At 40.7% G+C, this 20,145-nt stretch overlaps 1 protein-coding gene across 23 annotated transcripts in view; it reads right to left on the reverse strand.

Moving 5' to 3' along the window:
• ULK4 (unc-51 like kinase 4) overlaps positions 1-20,145 on the reverse strand; it is a 677,547-nt gene that overhangs the window by 459,189 nt on the left and 198,213 nt on the right. For all 23 annotated transcript variants that reach the window (XR_013528778.1, XR_013528777.1, XR_008477287.2 and 20 more), the window contains 3 exons: positions 3,587-3,720; positions 1,676-1,797; positions 1,466-1,522 (listed from right to left, as the gene is read on the reverse strand). Coding sequence is in view for 15 of the 23 variants with exons in the window: in XM_078354734.1 (XP_078210860.1) it covers positions 1,466-1,522; positions 1,676-1,797; positions 3,587-3,720 (313 nt within the window). In the remaining 8 variants the exon portion in view is untranslated. The remainder of the gene's footprint in view (positions 1-1,465; positions 1,523-1,675; positions 1,798-3,586; positions 3,721-20,145) is intronic.

Genomic DNA, 20,145 nt, shown 5'->3' on the forward strand with positions numbered 1-20,145 from the left:
CATTTCCTAAAAGTGCCTATATTGAAAAGACCCAACAGAGCAGCACACAGAAGACTCAGTGTGGTCTCCTCCCTTGTCTCTGAGCACAGAATTACAAGTAGCAGATGTGTTCTCCCTAATATTCATAGAACTTATGAAAGCCCATAAAAACTTTTCTGTTAGAAAAACTTGGTAGTTACTTAAAAACCTGAAGCATATGTAGTTAATGTAGGCAGAAGAAAATACTACCCATGAAAGAAAAGAGAGAGGGAGAAAGAACAGGACAGTTATACCCATCCCAAACAAACACAGTGCCACAATACTCCCAACGTGGGTACTATGACAAAATTTCCAATTTCAGGCATCAATATGCCAGTGCGATGGAATCAGTCATGCTAAAATGATGCCTATGTTGTACTTAAAACCAGGTAAAGAGACGGTGGTCAATACAAAGTCTCATAATGTGCAATTCCACAAATGTGGTACCAAAATTACAGACTTTGTAGAATTCAGGATTCAAAGTACTCAAAGATAAAAATTTTAAATTGAGCACAAAGGGACCTCTACTCCATTGCTTCCTAAAAATCAGCAACCGCTACTCACCACTTACACTTACAAACATCATACTTCACCCTATAATTAAATTTCTAGACGAGGATGTTCTCACTTGTGTGTTGCAATCTTTTTTTAAAAAATCCCAAACCAACAATAAAATTAAGATGCTGACTTCCCTTTAACTAGTTACCTCAATGGCATTTTGAAAATCTCTGTTCAGTTTATTATTAATATCAAAGTGAGGCTGGAGAAGCTCGGTGTCAAATGTTTTAGCTTTCCCTCTGCATGGCTCCTCATTTTATCAGTCATATATACTGCAAACACTACTAGCAAGGGAAAAACATAACATAATTCATGACCCGTGAGCTAAACAAAAGACCATTTTTGTGAGCAAAAATGGAAGTGAAAACTAACACAGCGATTTCTCATTTCTACCTGCATCCTCAAAATTAAAGAAGAAGCTGAACTGAGCTTAACAGAGAGAAATGCCAGCACAAGAAGAGATACCGCACATGACTAAATCCAGGTCCTGAATTTCAGTCCATAATTCTCTCCCTTGACTAGTATTACTATTTACTTCTGACAACGCAAGCTGAAGTAAATCATAATGATAGCACGATCCCAGCATTCCGTTCGTCAGTTTTATTAAATGTTTTCATGATGCTCAATACCACATGTGTGAAAGTGTTTCTGTGGGCATATTTACCCTGTTTGGGCTGTCTCTGAACAAATACATTATCAGGAGAGAATGTGTTTTCTCCAAATGTCAAATTTTATTACAGTCAACAGATAAAAATATTAAAAGGTCACTTCCCTGGAGACAAATAAATACCAAGAGGATTTTTATATTACCTCATTCTGACACCAATTCCACAAATGGTAGAGGCAGCCACTTTTTTATTAGAAACAAGAAAAATGTAGTGTTACTCACAAGAATAGTTCCGTAGCTGAAAAGAAACTCTTCTGTTACAACCTGAGGTCGAAATACCTGTGTGATGAGAGATCCTGTAGATTAAATTCTGGAAGCTATGTACAATTTAGTGCAATAAAAAATGGAAACTGTTTTGAGTTAAGGATTCTCAGCTCCAGTTTACAAAGAAAAGAGGCACGGATCCCCTTTTCCTCCTCAATTTCATCATACCTGTGAGGTCACGAGGTGAAGCACCACAGGCATCAGGGGGAGACACAGCTTCAGCTGCTTCACTTGAACTGTTGATGGGTGTTTACGCCCAGAAACATTAGCCAAGGCGTTCAGAATGTCACCTGGGAAGCACAGCCCAGAGCATGCATGCAGGTTAAAAACCACAAATACTTAGGAGCTGCTGGTCATTGCTGGAATACTAATGGGACTTCTAAGGTAATTAATCTCCAAATAAAATAAACAGATATACTTATTCACAAGTACTGAAATTACAACAAACACTTATGACCTCTTGGGACAGAATGTGACACTCGGCAAACACGCTATCAATGAACTCAATGTCTCGTGGAAGTGAAAAATAAAATTTAATAAATTATAATAGTTTTAGAAATTTTTTGTATTTTCCAAACGTCAATCATGAGTACTTGTTACTTCTGCAAACAAGAAAAAATATTTAAAATAATAAGCGAACGGATTACAGAACACGACCTACAACTGTAAGAAAACAGAAGAGGTTGGGAGTAAAAAGAGGTCGATTCCCAACACTTCTCATTGGACGATAAATAGAAAAATAAATACAACTTGCTTTGCGGGCACCAGAATCTTACCGTCATACCCTAAAACAGGATAAGTCCAGGAATAAAGAATTCAGCTACCAACTGACCAAATTATAGCCTTCAGGTTAGAGCTAAAAATGCTTACAATTCGAAATAAATTTTCAGAGGCTCTATTTTCAGTCATCACCAGGCAAAAATAATCTCCTAAAGTATCAGTAAAGAGCAAAAAGTTACTGTCAGTTGGCCTTGAAGATATTTTCATCACTTTGATTTAAGATTCTGGATTCCTGAATCTAAGTACTCTCTACTCTAACAGCTTGAATCAAATTTAACATTCTAAACATTTCTGGTTTACAGCTACATCTGCTGGAAAAGCATGGAATGGGGTTCAAGCTGCATGTACATGCTCCTTAGCTTATTTTCATTTCTGCAAAAACAATGAAATACAGTATTTCTTTAGCTGTAATAAACGTCCTTTACCAATCATTAGAGGTTTTTATCGTAAGATAAATTCTTCAAACAAAGAAAGTTTCAAACTTTAAACGAATGTCAAAATTCTCTCACATTACAGTTGAATATTTAAAATCCAAATCCATGCCTTTTTGTTCTCACTTACTGTGGGCGTTAATAATGATTACGTGGCAGAAGAAAACGGACAGCAACACAGACTGAGAAGGGTGAGCGGGTGTGGCGGGATGACGAAGAAAGGCGGGTCAGAGGGTACGAGCATACAGTCAGATGGAAGAGTAAGTTCAAAGCCTGACGGCAGAGCAGGTGACTAGTTAACAAAAAGGTACTGGAGGTGGGTGTCACACACCCTAAATGTGCCGACTTGATCGCTATGCATTTTATACATAGAACGACGTTTCTCACATACTCTACAAATTTGTACAAATAAAAGAAAATCTTGTTTCAGCAAGGGAAAAAAATAAACAAAATCTATGGATTTTTTATGTTTTTTTTTTTTAACAATAAATAAATTTTTGGCTCTAATCCCAAGAGAAAATTCGTCTGATTTAGGCAGGAAAAAATCTTAAGAAAAGTTAGCCCCAAATACGTAAGTCCAATTTTAAGCATTTAAAACACTTTTCTTTTATATATTTTCTCAAATTGCCAGTTTACCTCAGATCACACCTTAATGTGACATGGTGTCATCAGGCCTCATCACTGTCATTGATGCAAAATAATTACAAAAACAGATAAAGCAAATTTAAATCTTGAAACTACACATTCATGAAAAGGTGACTTTGCCTTCAAGAACAGGCAAGTGAGAATTAAAAAAGAACTGATGCCTAAAAGCCAGGTCTTAGAAAGGAAAGCAGAAACGGGGCCTGTGGACAAGACTCCAGCCTACCCAGGATCCGTGGCAGCTCCTGCACGATGTGACAGATGAGAAGATCCAGGCATCTGGACAGGTATTCATTGCCGCTTTGCTGCTCCTTGCCTGGGGTGGTCTTTCTGCTGTCTCTCTCGATGTACATCACCAGTCTACATGCAGGAAAGTGCAGAGATTACCTCTCAGGATAAAACACTTGATAGCATCTGTCCGAAAATGCCGCCACGGCGAGTGTTTCCGGAGGGCGTCCGTCCAGTCACATTGATGTTTACATTGGCAGCAACCTGTCAGGGACAATTTTTGCCTCGGAAAACTTAAAACACTTATGGAGAAAGAAAATAAGGCAACTTTGAATTTCTCTGCTAATGTCCTGATTTCATTTGCCTTGGCCAGTGGAAACAATCAATATTCTCCAGGTGATAAATGAAAGGCAAAGAGATGTCTGGGCAGAAGAGGGCTCCTTATGTCTCAGAGGTTCAAAGCAACCACAGGTTAACTACACATTTGTTTGTCATCAGTACTGAACTTGCTTGGGAACCTACATGATTCACATGAATTTCAATTCTCTCAGCAAATAGTGTACATAAATCCAAAGAAAAGGTTTCATTTTAACAATGGGTTATACAGATGGCGGATACTAAATACCTGGCTTTTACATGTCTCTTTATCTACTCGTTTTATGGTACCTGCCTTTTAAAGTTAACTTGTGCCTTCTTTCAAAATACTGGTATTCTTTAGACATTCATTTCTGAACTAACCACTTCCAACCCAGAACTAGGGAGTCTACTGGACCACCACCTTAGACATTTAAGATGTTACCACATCTTAACTTTTAGGTCCTCTCCCCACTTTCTCCCCTTTGCTGGGCATACTAGTCATTTCCTCAAGTTCCCATTCCCCACAACTCCACTGATTTCATCATGCACAAGTCCCTTTAAAGCAATCTCCATGGTCACTGCCATCCATCCATCCATCCATTTCTGTTATTCTCACCCATCCAGCCAGCTTTTACTTCTCAGAAAGTACTTCCAACCAATTCCCCTTGCAAACTGGAGCTGTACTCACAATACACACATGTAGGTCAAATGTATTGAAATCCTGACACAGCGTGGATGGGGCTCTCTCAATGGATTTATTCATGTATTTGCATTTCTGTGTACTACTGTTCGGAACTCACTAGTGAACGTGTGAGGATGAACTTGAATCAGGAAGCTGGCCTTGATGCTGTATCCATCAGGTAGCACCCTCTGTTCTAGGCGCTGATTATGTGGATAGAGCCATAATCACTTTCAACCTAGTTGTTCCTCAACCACCTTCAATCTGACTTTCTCTCTCTTTGCCATCTCTAAGGTCACATGACATCAAATCCAATGGGCCTTCATTGGCCTTCACCTACACAAGTCAGCAGCATTCAACACTGCTGCCACCCCGCTGCTCCTCCGCCACGACGTCTGACTTTACTGGTTTTCTTCTCCAGTTTCTCTGGTTGTTCCTTCTCCATGTCTTTTGCTGGTTCACGCACTTTTCCTTTTTTTGAGGCAGAGTTTCACTCTTGCTGCCCAGGCTGGAGTGCAGTGGTGCAATCTCAGCTGACTGAAACCTCTACCTCCCAGGTTCAAGCAATTCTCCTGCCTCAGCCTCCCAAGTAACTGTGATTACAGGTGCTACTGGCATACACCACCACGCCCAGCTAATTTTTTGTATTTTTAGTAGAAATGGGGTTTCACCATGTTGGCCAGGCTGGTCTCGAACTCCTGACATCATGTGATCTGCTTGCCTCGGCCTCCCAAAGTGCTGGGATTACAGACATGAGCCACTGGGCCCGGCCAGTTCACACTCTTAAATGCTGAAGTTTATCAATACTGAGTTCTAGGCCCATAGCCATCCTCTAACTGTTTAACCCAGGCTATCTAATTCCTACCAATGATTTAAATTACTACTTTTCTATACACATAATCTTCCAATTATATATCTGGAGCTTGATCAAACCTGGTCCCTAAGTTATATACCAATATATTCAACTGCTGACTTGACATCTGATTTTAGCTGTCTTAAAGGCACTTCAAACTCCATATCCAAAATAAACGTCATCATCTCACCAAACCTGGTTTTCTTCCAGAGCACAATATCCCACTGTTTAGTATCACTCTCTACCTCACTAAACAAACCAGAACCTAGGAGAGTCATCCTTTTCTCTCACTTCCCATATTAAATCAATCATTGGATATTCTTCAGACTCTTCCACTTCTCCACTCCAAACCAAGAGCAAGCGACCGTATTTCCTCCTCCTGGCCTATTACCCCAGCCTTCTAGCTAACTAGTCCACCTGCTTCTCCTCTGTCATTCCAATCCTTGCACACCCTACATCTAAACTAATCTTCTCCATCAGGTCACTCCCCTATTTAAAACCCTTCCAAGGCATCTCACTGTTCCTCAGATGGGAGTTCTTAAAACTCCCTATCATGACCTACAAGACCTGACCCCCAATTACCTCCCCAGTTTCATCTTGCTTTCTCTCCCTCCAGTCACACTGAGTTCTCTGTCCCTCAAATACAGTACCTCCGCCCACAACAAGCTACACAATTAATCCACACACATAAGGGGACTGGCTAGGTAAAAATGGTACATGATTAGAATGCAGGTGTCAAAAAGCAGCAGCTCTTTATACACTATATGAAAAAACTACAAGATATATTTTTAAGTAAAACAAGCAAGGTTCAAAATAGAAAACTTTTGCTTATATAAAGGGAGGGAAATAATCAATATTGATATTTGCTTAGATTTTTTAAAAATCCAGCAGGATAAATGAGCTAATAATGATGCTTAATTTTACGTGGTGGTAATCTAGGGTAATAAAGTATAGGTGAGAAGTTTTAACTTTGAATTTGTTTTTTTGGTTTTTGAACCATGAGTCGGCATTACCTACTCAAAGCTTTCAGTGTAAGTTATTTTTCTTTTGAGACAGAGTCTCACTCTGTCACCCAGGCTGGAGTGCATGCAGTGCCGTGATCTCAGCTCACTGCAACCTCTGCCACATGGGTTCAAGCGATTCTCCTGCCTCGGCCTTCTGAGTAGCTGGGATTACAGGCACCTGCCACCGCACCCAGCTAACTGTTGTATTTTTAGCAGAGACAGAGTTTTGTCATTTTGGCCAGGCTGGTCTTGAACTCCTGACCTTGTGATCCACCCACCTCAGCCTCCCAAAGTGCTGGGATTACAGGCATGAGCCACCATGCCCGCAGAGTGATTTTAAACATTAAGTGATATTGTTGTCCTACAGACCCTTTTAAAAAATATTTTTAGGCGATTAATGCTTAATTTCCTAGGATACCCTACCAAATATAAATGCTGAGTGCAAGGCAAACAGACAAGCACATTTGTAAGATTTATGCTTTCTCACGGCGTCAAGTGTCAGGCTGCCTTTACAAAAGAAGCAAACCGACAGTGCTCTGGCAGTACCCCACAACTTTACTGTGGCTTGTGTCCATTACGATTCCTGGACTCCTTCCTTCACAGGGTCAAATCTTTGCCTTTGACTATAATGAAACAGAGATGTCAACCAAACCTGGAAGCAATTCTCAGCTGCTGCACTTCCTGACAGTGTGATCTTGTACAAATTAAGCTCTTACAGACTTCAGTTTTCTAATTACAAAATGAGATGAGAATGCCGGCCTTACAGGACTGCTGCGAGGAAGTCAATGAGTATGTAAATACTCAGGAAACCGCAGCTGCTTTATCACCACCAACAACCTTGGGACACTGCTTTCTTGAGTACACAAATCTTAAGAGAAAGTCCGTAGAGAAGGCTAACACTCTGCTTTTCATCCCGTTCTCCGAATCACCAATCACCATGGTCAAAAGCCCTGCCCCACTTCTGCATCTGAAGCACTGACTCAACTTACTAAAATGAAGGAGAGCCGGACGTCTCTTCAGAGATGAGATAGAATTTGATGCCATGAAAATTCTTCTACTTTTGATATAGGAAGAACAAACATATTCTTTAAGAATATAACTAGTTTTGTCTTCATTAAACATGCAGAATATATAACCATTTATTTACCCATCATTCTATTGAAAGACATGAGGGGTGCTTTCAGCTTTTGTTCTCAAAAAACAATGCTTGAGGAACACTGCTTTACCTGTTTCCTGGTGCACATGTGCAAGAGTTGCTAGGGTGTATAGGAACAGAAGCTGGAATATTCAATGTCACAACCCTGCCAAACTGGCCTCCAAGTGGTTGTCCCAATTTATTCCCACCAGTAGTGTATGTGTTCCCTCTAAGTTACAACCTCACCAATCCCTACTGGTATTAGACTTAATTTCTGCCTATCTATCTATGGGGTCTAAAGCGGTACCTTGTAGTCTTAATTTGAATTCTCATAATTATTAAGGACAGTGAGAATATTTTGGTAGTTATTTTCTATTCATATTTCCTCTTTTCTGAGGAAAACAAGAAAATATCAAAAGAGAAAACATAAACAGCAAATCCCTGAAAATGCCGATTTCTGAAATGCCTGTTCAGGTTTTTTGCTCATTCTCCCTTGGGGTACTGATCTTTTGTTACCAATTTGGAGGTCTGGATCTTTTCTCTTCTTTCTCTTAGTCCCCTTCTTTTTTTTTTTTTTTTTTGAGACGGAGTTTTGCTCTTGTTACCCAGGCTGGAGTGCAATGGCGCGATCTCGGCTCACCGCAACCTCCGCCTCCTGGGTTCAGGCAATTCTCCTGCCTCAGCCTCCTGAGTAGCTGGGATTACAGGCATGTGCCACCATGCCCAGCTAATGTTTTGTATTTTTAGTAGAGACGGGGTTTCACCATGTTGGCCAGGATGGTCTCGATCTCTTGACCTCGTGATCTACCCGCCTCAGCCTCCCAAAGTGCTGGGATTACAGGCTTGAGCCACTGCGCCCGGCCTAGTCCCCTTCTTTACCCTCTTTCTTCCTTCTTCCTGTTTCTCCTTCTCCTCCTCCTCGTGTCTTTCACATTGAATTCCTCAATCCACTAAAAACTGACTTATCTTGTGGGTTGAGGTGGGAATCTAATTCCATTGTTTTTCCAGGTGGACGAGCACTTGTCTGATACTATTTATTGAAAAGCTCTTTCTAAAACTAGGGGTGAGGAAGGAGGAGTAAAAGATCAAATATCTGACAAAATGTGATGAAAAAGTAGTTTGAACCTTAAATTACCTCCTGTAGCCAATATATACAGGTAACGTCCACTAGGCTTGCGCTCAGGCAGAAGTCTGAACATTTATTCTCTAGAGAAAATAAAATAAAAACCATCTGGACTAAGAAAGAGCGGACCAAGTTTAAGAGGGGACTACTAAAGTGCACATAGGGAGACGGAGGGAATTTACGCACAGTGAACACTGAAACTTCAGCCCCCTACGCCCAGTGGGCTCCTGGGACCCTGGCAGCCTATTTGTTTCCTTCCAAGCATGTGGCTGCAACACTCTTCATATGTTCTTCTTTGGCAAAACGAAATAGCCCAAGAGAAATAGCCAGAGATACTCATGCTGAAGTTTACACTAAACATGCCCGTATGGAAGATCTTAGTGTGAAGCTCAAAGTCAACATTCACCAATACACTGAGCACTTCTAAAAAGAGGCTGTCGTTCCCTCAACTCTTAATCATAAGAGATGAAACAGTACCAAACAGCTGAAAGCCTGGCTTATCTGCTCTATATTTACGCCTGCTCATATTCATCCATATTCTTTTTCATTGCTGTATAGTGCTCCAGTGTGTGAATATACGATAATTTTCTTATCCATTTTGTTGTGGATGAACATTTGGGCTATTTCAATTTACGAACAGGGATAAGCATAACTTATGCTAAATACATGCAAACATTTCTACTGGATATACACTTGGAAATAAAATTGCTGTGTCACAACGCATGCCTCGATTCCGTTTCATAGACACTGATGAACAGTTTTCTAAAGTAATCATTATGTCAATTTATACTCCAACAGGTAGATGTAAGAATTCAGGTTCTTCTACATCCTTGCCAAAACCCCACATTATCAGACTTTTAAATCCTAGCCATTCTGGAGGGCACACGTTGGTACCTCATTGGGACTAAATTACATTTTCCTGATGACATATCAGGTTAAGCACCTTTTCAGGTGTTAATTGGCCACCTGGAGGTACCCACTTTTATAAAGTGCCTGTGCAAGTCTTGTGCTCATTTTTCTACTGGGTCATCTGTCCAATTTTCCTTGATGACATAGGTGTGTACCATGATTATCTCAACTGACGCAGAGAAGGCCTTTGACAAAATTCAACAGCCCTTTATGCTAAAAACCCTCAATAAACTCGGCATTGATGAAATGTATCTCAAAATAATAAAAGCTATTTATGACAAACCAACAGCCAATATCATACTGAATGGGCAAAAACTGGAAGCATTCCCTTTGAAATCTGGCACTAGACAAGGATGCCCTCTCTCACCACTCCTATTCAATATAGTACTGGAAGTTCTAGCCAGAGCAATCAGGCAAGAAAAAGAAATAAAGGGTATACAAATAGAAAAGGAGGAAGCCAAACTGTCTCTATTTGCAGACGACATAATAGTATATCTAGAAGACCCCATCGCCTCAGCCCAAAAACTCCTGAAACTGATAAGCAACTTCAGCAAAGTCTCAGGATACAAAATCAATGTGCAGAAATCACAAGCATTCCTATACACCAATAACAGACTTAAAGAGAGTCAAATCAAGAACGAACTGCCATTCACAATTGCTACAAAGAGAATAAAATACCTAGAAATACAACTCACAAGGAACGTAAGGGACCTCTTCAAGGAGAACTACACACCACTGCTCAACGAAATAAGAGAGGACACAAACAGATGGAGAAACATTCCATGTTCATGGTTAGGAAGAATCAATATTGTGAAAGTGGTTATACTGCCCAAAGTAATTTACACATTCAACGCTATCCCCATCAAGCTACCAATGACCTTCTTCACAGAACTGGAAAAAACCACCATAAACTTCATATGGAACCAAAAGAGAGCCCGCATAGCCAAGTCAATCCTAAGCAAAAAGAACACAGTGGGAGGCATCACACTAACAGACTTCAAACTATACTACAAGGCTACAGTAATCAAAACAGCATGGTACTGGTACCAAAACAGAGATACAGACCAATGGAACAGAACAGAGGCATCGGAGGCAACACAACATATCTACAACCATACAATCTTTGATAAACCTGACAAAAACAAGCAATGGGGAAAGGATTCCCTGTTTAATAAATGGTGTTGGGAAAACTGGCTAGCCATGTGCAGAAAGCAGAAACTGGACCCCTTCCTGACACCTTACACTAAAATTAACTCCAGATGGATTAAAGACTTAAACATAAGACCTGGCACAATAAAAACCCTAGAAGAAAATCTAGGCAAAACCATTCAGGACATAGGAGTAGGCAAGGACATCATGACCAAAACACCAAAAGCATTGGCAACAAAAGCCAAAATACACAAATGGGACCTAATCAAACTCCACAGCTGCTCCATGGCAAAAGAAACAGTCATTAGAGTGAATTGGCAACCAACAGAATGGGAAAAAAATTTTGCAGTTTACCCATCTGACAAAGGGCTGATATCCAGAATTTACAAAGAACTCAAACAGATTTACAGGAAAAAAACAAACAAGCCCATTCAAAAGTGGGCAAAGGATATGAACAGACACTTTACAAAAGAAGACAGACAGGAGGCCAACAAACATATGAAAAAATGCTCATCATCACTGGTCGTTAGAGAGATGCAAATCAAAACCACATTGAGATACCATCTCAAGCCAGTTAGAATGGTGATCATTAAAAAATCTGGAGACAACAGATGCTGGAGAGGATGTGGAGAAAAAGGAACACTTTTACACTGTTGGTGGGAGTGTAAATTAGTTCAACCATTGTGGAAGACAGTGTGGTGATTCCTCAAGGACCCAGACATAGAAATTGCATTTGACCCAGCAATCCCATTACTGGGTATATATCCAAAGGACTATAAATCGTTCTACTATAAGGACACATGCACACGAATGTTCATTGCAGCGCTGTTTACAATAGCAAAGACCTGGAACCAACCCAAATGCCCATTGATGAAAGACTGGACAGGGAAAATGTGGCACATAAACACCACAGAATATTATGCAGCAATCAAAAATGGTGAGTTCGTGTCCTTTGTAGGGACATGGATGAACCTGGAGAACATCATTCTCAGCAAACTGACACAAGAACAGAAAATGAAATACCGCATATTCTCACTCATAGGCGGGTGATGAACAATGAGAACACATGGACACAGGGAGGGGAGCACTACACACTGGGGTATATGGGGGGAATAGGGGAGGGACAGCGTGGGGGGAGTTGGGGAGGGATAGCATGGGAAGAAATGCCAGATGTGGGTGAAGGGGAGGAAGGCAGCAAATCACACTGCCACGTGTGTACCTATGCAACTATCTTGCATGTTCTGCACATGTACCCCCAAACCTAAAATGCAATAAAAAAAAAGAAATAGGTGTGTGCATATTTCTCTTGAGACCGCTAATGATTACATTTGTCATTTATATATGTCTCTTACTCTACGGCTTATGTTTTTACTCTTTTAATCATGCCTTTGAATGAACCATCATTTTAAGATAGCCTGATTTATCAATATTTTTCTTTCTGACCATGCTTTTGTGTTCTGTTAAAAAAAATTTTCCATCTACACAAAAGTCATGAAGATATTTCCATATGCTATCTACCAGAAGCTTTACTGCTTTACCTTTATAAATTTAAACAGAAAATCATAAAATCTACCTGTACTGATCTTCGGTACAGTGCAGCTTAGGAGTAAAGTTTTTTTTCCTATATTGATATCCAAATTATCTATTACCATTTATTGCAAAAAAAACACCACTTTCTCACTCCTCTCCTCTGTATCTCTCCAGCACTTCTCCATGTCTTCCACACTTTAATCTCTCTATACTGATCTCGGACTTCTGCTAGATATTATTTCTCTGCTTAGGTCAGTCTAATCTGTTAAGCAAATCCACTGAGGTTTTACTTTCTGTTATTGTATTTTTTGGTTCTCGAATATCCATTTGGGTTTTTTTAGTAGCTCTAGTTCTCCACTGAAATCTTTAATCTTTCAAATTCCTTGACTATATTGATCAGTTATTGTGAAGTCTGTATCTGATAACTCCACTGCCTGTATTCCCTGAGGGTACTGCCTCTCTTGTTGCTCTTACTGCTTTTATTCATATCATCTTGTCTCCTCATAGGCCTGATTACTTTCTCTTGAGTATTAGACTCTATACCTGAAATCCAGGAAGATATTCCGAGGCCTGGGGTTAGAGTTAGACCTATCCACACAGGACTGACATTTGATTCTGGAAGGCAGCTAGAACCCCAAACAATCTAGATCATCTTAATCCAAACAGAGACTGAGATGGTTCAAAAATAAGCTTCTCTTCCTGTCTTACGAAATCCTCTATATCAATAACAGCTACCCCAGAAACAGAAAACAGAGAAAATAGAAATGTTATCTTTTGGCAGTCAGGGAATCCCATAGAAATCCTCTCCAAATGTGCAGAGTATAAAAAAAGCAAATTCACACTTGTCTGTGAGGAATCAGTTTTTCTCTGAAGTTTAAATTATCCATTATAAAATTTGATAATGTGTTGCTAAACTACCATGGTTTGAAATGTCTTTTACTTAAGGCAAAAACTATTCAAATCATTTTCAAACACTAGCACAGACTTAATACATAAGAAAATATCCATTACATCTGCTGGGAGAAATAAAAGACTAATGGGATCCATAACAACATAAACCTGACTCTAGAATGATGCTCCATTTCTTCGTGCCGTCCCCAATGCCTCCCCATTACAAGATGTGTTTTCACAGGCTACCGCAGAATAAATTGACTTTACTGACAAGAGAATATTATTTTCTAAAAGAATTCACATTCTGTAACGGAGATAAAATGTGGAAACATTTGAGCATAGTGTCCACAAACACTTCACAAGCATTCTACAAAAGGCAGCAAACGCTATTTCCCAGTGTTCTACAAGGGTTGTCAAGTTAAAGAGGTAACACAGTGAATAGAAAACCAAATAAACTGCAATAAACAAAAACAATTCTCCTCTGTGTCCCTTATTATCTTTTCTTCTGTTTGTTTAATGGAGTCTTGCTCTCTCGCCCAGGCTGGAATGCAGTGGCATGATCTCAGCTCACTGCAACCGCCACCTCCTCCCGGGTTCAAGTGATTCTCCTGGCTCACCTGGCAGCTGTGATTACACGTGAGCCACCACACCAGGCTAATTTTTGTATTTTTGTTTTGTTTTGTTTCATTTATTTTTTGTATTTTTAATAGAGACAGGGTTTCACGTGTTGACCAGGCTGATCTCGAACTCCTGACCTAAAGTGATCTGCCTGCTTCTGCCTCCCAAAATGCTGGGATTACAGGCATGAGCCACATCCCCCAGCCAACTATCTGTAACAGTATTACTTCTCCCTGGAACATACCCGTTTCCCAAACTACTGTCACCCCAACCCCTGCATTTCTCTCCATTTATCTCCCTGATTCATTCTCTCCAATCTGACCACAATTTTCTTACTCTTACCACCACAGGAATCCTATGCTCAATAAACATACATCTGCCTTTAGGTAACCCTGATCCACCTTCTATTAAGACCTCCCACCATGCCTCCGTGATTCTAAGGCCAAACTCACCAAGTCCTCTGTCTAATATCTACACCGGTACGATGTCTACAGCAAAATGAATTCAGTGAGTACAAGGATGAGGATGTCAGTTTACTCACTCAATAAGTATTTATTGTATCTGCTATGTGCTAAGCATTTTTCTAGTTGATGTATATACAACCCATGGAATGCATATTCAAGTGCAATGAAACAGCCAGGAAGTAAGCAACCAGAAAATAGCTCAGCTGGTGACAAGTCCTATGGAGAAAATCAAAGAAGAGCAAGAAAACTAGTCTCTTGCCAGAGGAAACCTCTCTGACAGGATGTCAGCTAGGCAAAGACCAGAAGGAGCAAAACAAGCATGCAAAGTGGACAAAACATTCCAGTCATTGGTAAGCCCCATGCAACGTCCCACAGGCAGACGCAGGCTTGCTGTGTAGCTACAGCTCAGTGTAGGAAAGATCCAAGAGGTTCTTTCTAAGAACTCCGAGCCACGAAGGGGCTTGCATGCCATGGTAAGAGGCTTGAATTTTACTCTTGAGGCAGGCATCGGCTGATATGTGGTTAAAAACAATAGAAGCAACTTGCAACAGCTTGGATGAGAAGTCATGGTGGCTTTGGTTAGTGTGGTAGTGGGGAAACGGTGTGAATTGATGAAATTATGGATATCTTTTCATAGTACAGATAATTAGATTTGCCGTTGATTGGATATGAGATGTAAAAAAGAGAAATCAAGAATAATTCCACACAACTAAGCAACGGGAATAACAGAGCTACCATTTACTAAAGTCGATAAAGACTGCCAGAGTAGCAAGTCTGGAGCAGAAAAATCACTATCAAACATTAAAGTTTGTTTCACATGGAAGGCTGGTATGGAAGTGTGAGTGTGAGAAAAGGCTTGGGCTCTTGAAATTAATCTGAGAGTAGGCCATAGATAGATGGTATTTAAGGCAATTGTCTTGGTCCATCTGTGTTGCTATAAAGCAATGCCTGGGGTTGGGTAATTTGTAAAAAAAAATAATGTGTATTTGGCTCATGATTCTGAAGTCTGTAAAAGTTCAAGAATGAGTAGCTGCATCTGGCAAGGATCACAGGCTGCTTCCACTCATGGTGGAAGGCAAAGGGGAGCCAGGATGTGCAGAGGTCACATGGCAAGAGAGGTAAAAAAGAGAGCGGGTAGGTACAATCCTCTTTTCAATAATCAGCTCTGGCAAGAACTAACAGGGCAAGGACAGTCCCCAGTCATTCATGAGGCCCAAACACCTGCGATTAGCCCCACCTCTAACACTGCAGATCAAATTTGGAGGTCTGAGGAACGAGCATCCAAACTCTAGAAGCCATTAGATTAAATGAGATCACCTGGGGAGTGAACGTCCAATGACTGAGTCATGGAATTAGTGGAAAGGCTGACAATGAAGAAGGACCAGCAGAGGGAATGAGGAAGAGTGACTAGCGAAAGGTGAAGAAAACCCAAAAAACTGCCCTGGGTGTCAAGAAAGGACTTCAAGAAGGAACGCAGTAGAATTCTAGTTTCTGGTAAATGTGAATTAGGTTATTCAGACAGACATCACTACTACAAATCAAACAAAACTGAAAAGATACATATATCCACTTAGCATATAAGTATACACATATATAATGTATATCCACCTGAACCATAATCACACCAAACCACATGGCTTATAAGCAAACACACAATGCCTAAGATGACTGTCTGATGTTATGTAAGAATCTGCAGTTTTATCCTGACGTCACCAAGATGGCTGACTGCAGGTGCCTGACACTCGTGACCCCAACTCCCACAGAAAAAGACCAAAACAATGAATCGCCAACTCCATTTTGACTCGAGTATCTGAGGAGAACACTGAGTGCAGCGGTGGAGTGGGAGACTCAGGACGGCATGGCCGGGTTGAGAAGGAATGCAAATACTCTACTCTCTGCCACCCTGTCTCCCCAGTTGGGATCAACTCAGAATCATGAGGAAATTCCCTACAAGAAAGAGGTAAGCGTGGAGCCCCCAGTAGCTCCTATCGGCATCATGAAGACCTGCACTTTTTGTTGCTGAAGAATCTTGCACTCCTCCTGGGCCCCAGTCCCTGCTGAGGAAGCTGCCTGGAGTCCACATGGCTACACCGTGCCATAGAAGAAGCCGACATTGTGCCCTATTTTCCCCCGACCCAAGCTGCTGCTGCACAGCGTTCCTGCGAGAACACTGCGAGCTGCAAGAGTGTCCCTGCCCCGGGAGCCAACAGCCACTGTATCTCCCCACCCCAAAGGCTCCACCACACTCAACAGCCCTGCGGCCCCTTGGAGCAAACAAGCCTGCCAGTGTGCTCCCAAAAGAATAATGCCTGATCTACCAGGCAACAAGCTCCATTCCCTCTTGGCATGGCACCAGAGACAGCTTGTTACTTCCACCTCCAAAGGTGGGGAAGCAGCTGAGCTGCCAGTCAGCCAGCCCGGCACTCCCTTGGTGCAGTGCATGCAACGGCCTGCCACCCTTCCTGCAGGGAAGCAGCCCAAGCCGGCAGAGCAGGTGCACAGACTCCAGCAGCCCAAGCCGCTGAGGTACTCATAGGCATTGTTAACACTGACTGTCGCTGAGGAAACTGCACAAAGACTAAGCTACTCCACCTACTCAACACCAAAGCAAACAAATCCAACACAACCAACGCCAGAGGACGGATGTTCAAAATTAGATTAAGTGTGTTTTCTGACTACAATGAAATAAAACTAAAAATCAGTAACAGGAGGAACTCTGGAAGCTATATAAGCACATAAAAATTGAATAATATACTCTTGAACAACAGAAGGCTCAAGGAAGAGTTTTTCTTTACATTTAAAAATTTAAAAATTCTCTGATACAAATAAAAATGGAAACACGATATACTGAAACCCGTGGGATACAGCAAAAGCAGTTCTAACAGGGAAGTTTAGAGCAATAAATGGCCACATCAAAAAATCAGAAAGATCTCAAACAACATAACATTACACATACTTCAAGGAACTAGAAAAACAACAGCCAACTAGACCCAACATTAGCAGAAGGAAAGAGGTGCCACTGAGCAGAAATAAATGAAATGCAGACTTTTTCAAAGTACAAAAGGTCAGCAAAATACAGTTGGTGCTTTAAAATATAACAAACTTTAGGCAAAGAAAAACAGAGAAGATTCAAATAAATGAATTTGGATATTAAAAAAATAGATATTGCAATGGATGTCACAGACTAAAAAGAATCACAAGACTATTATGAACAACTATACACCAAACAGTTGAAAAATCTATGAAAAATGGACAAACACCTGGACACAGTCTATCAAATTGAATCATGAAGAAATAAAAAATATGAAGAGACCAATAATAAGACGAAGTCTCCCATCAAAGAAAAGTCCAGAGCCTGAAGGCTTCACTGCTGAATACTATGAACATTTAAAGAAGAACTAATACTAACCCTTTTCAAAGTACTCCAAAAAAACTGCAAAGGAAGAAGTCTTTCAAACTCATTCTACATGGTCAGTATCACCCTAATAGGATAACCAGAGAAGGAGGCTTTAGGCCAACATCTCCAATGAAAAGTCATTCACCATGATCAAGGGTAATTCACCCCAGGGATGCAAGGATGGTTTAACATATGCAAATCAATAAATGTAATCCATCACATTAACAAAATCAAGATGATTTCAATACATGCAGGGAAAACACTTGATAAAAGTCAACATCCTTCAAAATAAAAACTCAACAAATTAGGTATAGAGGAATGTTTGTACCTCAACACAATAATGGCCATATATGACAAACCCACAGCTGACATAATACCTGAATAGAAAAAAACTAAATGAAACGCTTTTTCCCTAAGATTTAGAACAAGACAAAGAAACCCACTTTTATTCAACATGGGCAGGAGAAAGTACATTTGAACTGAAAAAAAAAAAAAGAAGAAGAAGTCCAATTGCCCCTGCTTGTAAATGGCATAATCTTGAAGCTACAGAAAATCCTGAAGATTTCACTGGAAAACTCTTAGAAACAGTAAGTGAAGGCTGGGTGCAGTGGCTCATGCCTGTAATCCCAGCACTTTGGGAGGCCGAGGCGGGTGGATCACGACGTCAAGAGATGGAGACCATCCGGGTCAACATGATGAAACTCCGTCTAAAAATACAAAAATTAGCTGGGCATGGTGGCACGTGCCTGTAATCCCAGCTACTCAGGAGGCTGAGGCAGGAGAATTGCCTGAACCCAGGAGGCGGAGGTTGCAGTGAGCTGAGATCGCGCCATTGAACTCCAGCCTGGGTAACAAGAGCGAAACTCCATCTCAAAAAAAAGACAAAAACAGTAAGTGAATTCAGCAAAGCATTTCTATATATCAATAGCAATGATATATATGAAAAAAAAATCAAGAAAGCAATACCACTTATAAGAGCTATTTTTTTTAATCCTGTTAATATGTTTAGCCAAGGAGGTGAAAACCCTCTACAGGAAAAACTACCTAACAGTGATGAAAGAAATTAAAGAGGACATGAGTAAACGGAAAGATACTCCATGTTCATGGATTGGAAAAATTGATATTGTTCAAACATCTATATTACCCAAAGTAATCTACAGATTAAATGCAATCCTTATCAAATTACGAATAACATTCTCCACAGAAACAGAAAAAAAACCTAAAATGTGTACATAACTACTAAAAACCCAAAATAGCCAAACCAATTTTGGGGGGGAAAAACAAAGAAGAACAAAAGCCAGTAGCAGCAGACTTGAAAATGCACAGTTTTTTTGTTTGTTTGTTTTTCTGAGACGTAGTTTCGCTCTTGTTACCCAGGCTGGAGTGCAATGGCACGATCTCGGCTCACCGCAACCTCCGCCTCCTGGGTTCAGGCAATTCTCCTGCCTCAGCCTCCTGAGTAGCTGGGATTACAGGCACGCGCCACCATGCCCAGCTAATTTTTTTGTATTTTTAGTAGAGACGGGGTTTCACCATGTTGACCAGGATGGTCTCGATCTCTTGACCTCGTGATCCACCCGCCTCGGCCTCCCAAAGTGCTGGGATTACAGGCTTGAGCCACCACGCCCGGCCCAAAATGCACAGTTTTAATAACCAAAACAGCATGGAACCAGCATAAAAGACACACAGGTCAATGACACAGAATGGAGAACAGAAACGTAAAACCACGCAGTCACAGCTGGTTTTCAACGAAGATACCAAGAACACACTTAGCTGAGATGACAGTCTCTTCCATAAAGGAACCTGGGAAAACTGGGTGTCCACATGCAGAAGAGTGTAGCCAGACCCCTCACTCTCACCATACACAAAACTCAAGTCAAAATGGATTAAAGACTTAAATTTAAGATCTGAAACTATGAAACTACTAGAAGAACACATAGGGAAAGTGTAGCATAACTACAACAATAAATTAAATATTCACAATCACAGGTAAACAGTCATCTACTGCATCAAATTCATTTAAAAATTTATATAATTACCATGTTTTCGCCTTTAAAAAAACTTACTTTTCAGACATTCCATTGAAAAATTAGGCTTTCATATAATCAAGATTGCCTTGAATTCAACCAAACACAAATGTTTTCTTTTTCTTTTTCTTTTCTTTTTTTTTTTTTCTGGAGAGAGAGAGTCTCACCCTGTTGCCCAGGCTGGAGTGCAGAGGCATGATCTTGGCTCACTGTAACCTCCACCTCCCAGGTTCAAGCAATTCTCTTCTCAGCCTCCCAAGTAGCTGGGATGACAGGTACCCACCACCACACCCGGCTAATTGTTTTGGATTTCTAGTGGAGATGGTTTCACCATGTCAGCCAGGCTGGTCTCAAACTCCTGACCTCAGGTGATCTATCCACTCAGCCTCCCAAAGTGCTAAGATTACAGGCATGAGCCACT

The sequence above is a fragment of the Callithrix jacchus genome, chromosome 17, assembly GCF_049354715.1.
Source record: "Callithrix jacchus isolate 240 chromosome 17, calJac240_pri, whole genome shotgun sequence".
NCBI classification, from domain to species: domain Eukaryota; kingdom Metazoa; phylum Chordata; class Mammalia; order Primates; family Cebidae; genus Callithrix; species Callithrix jacchus.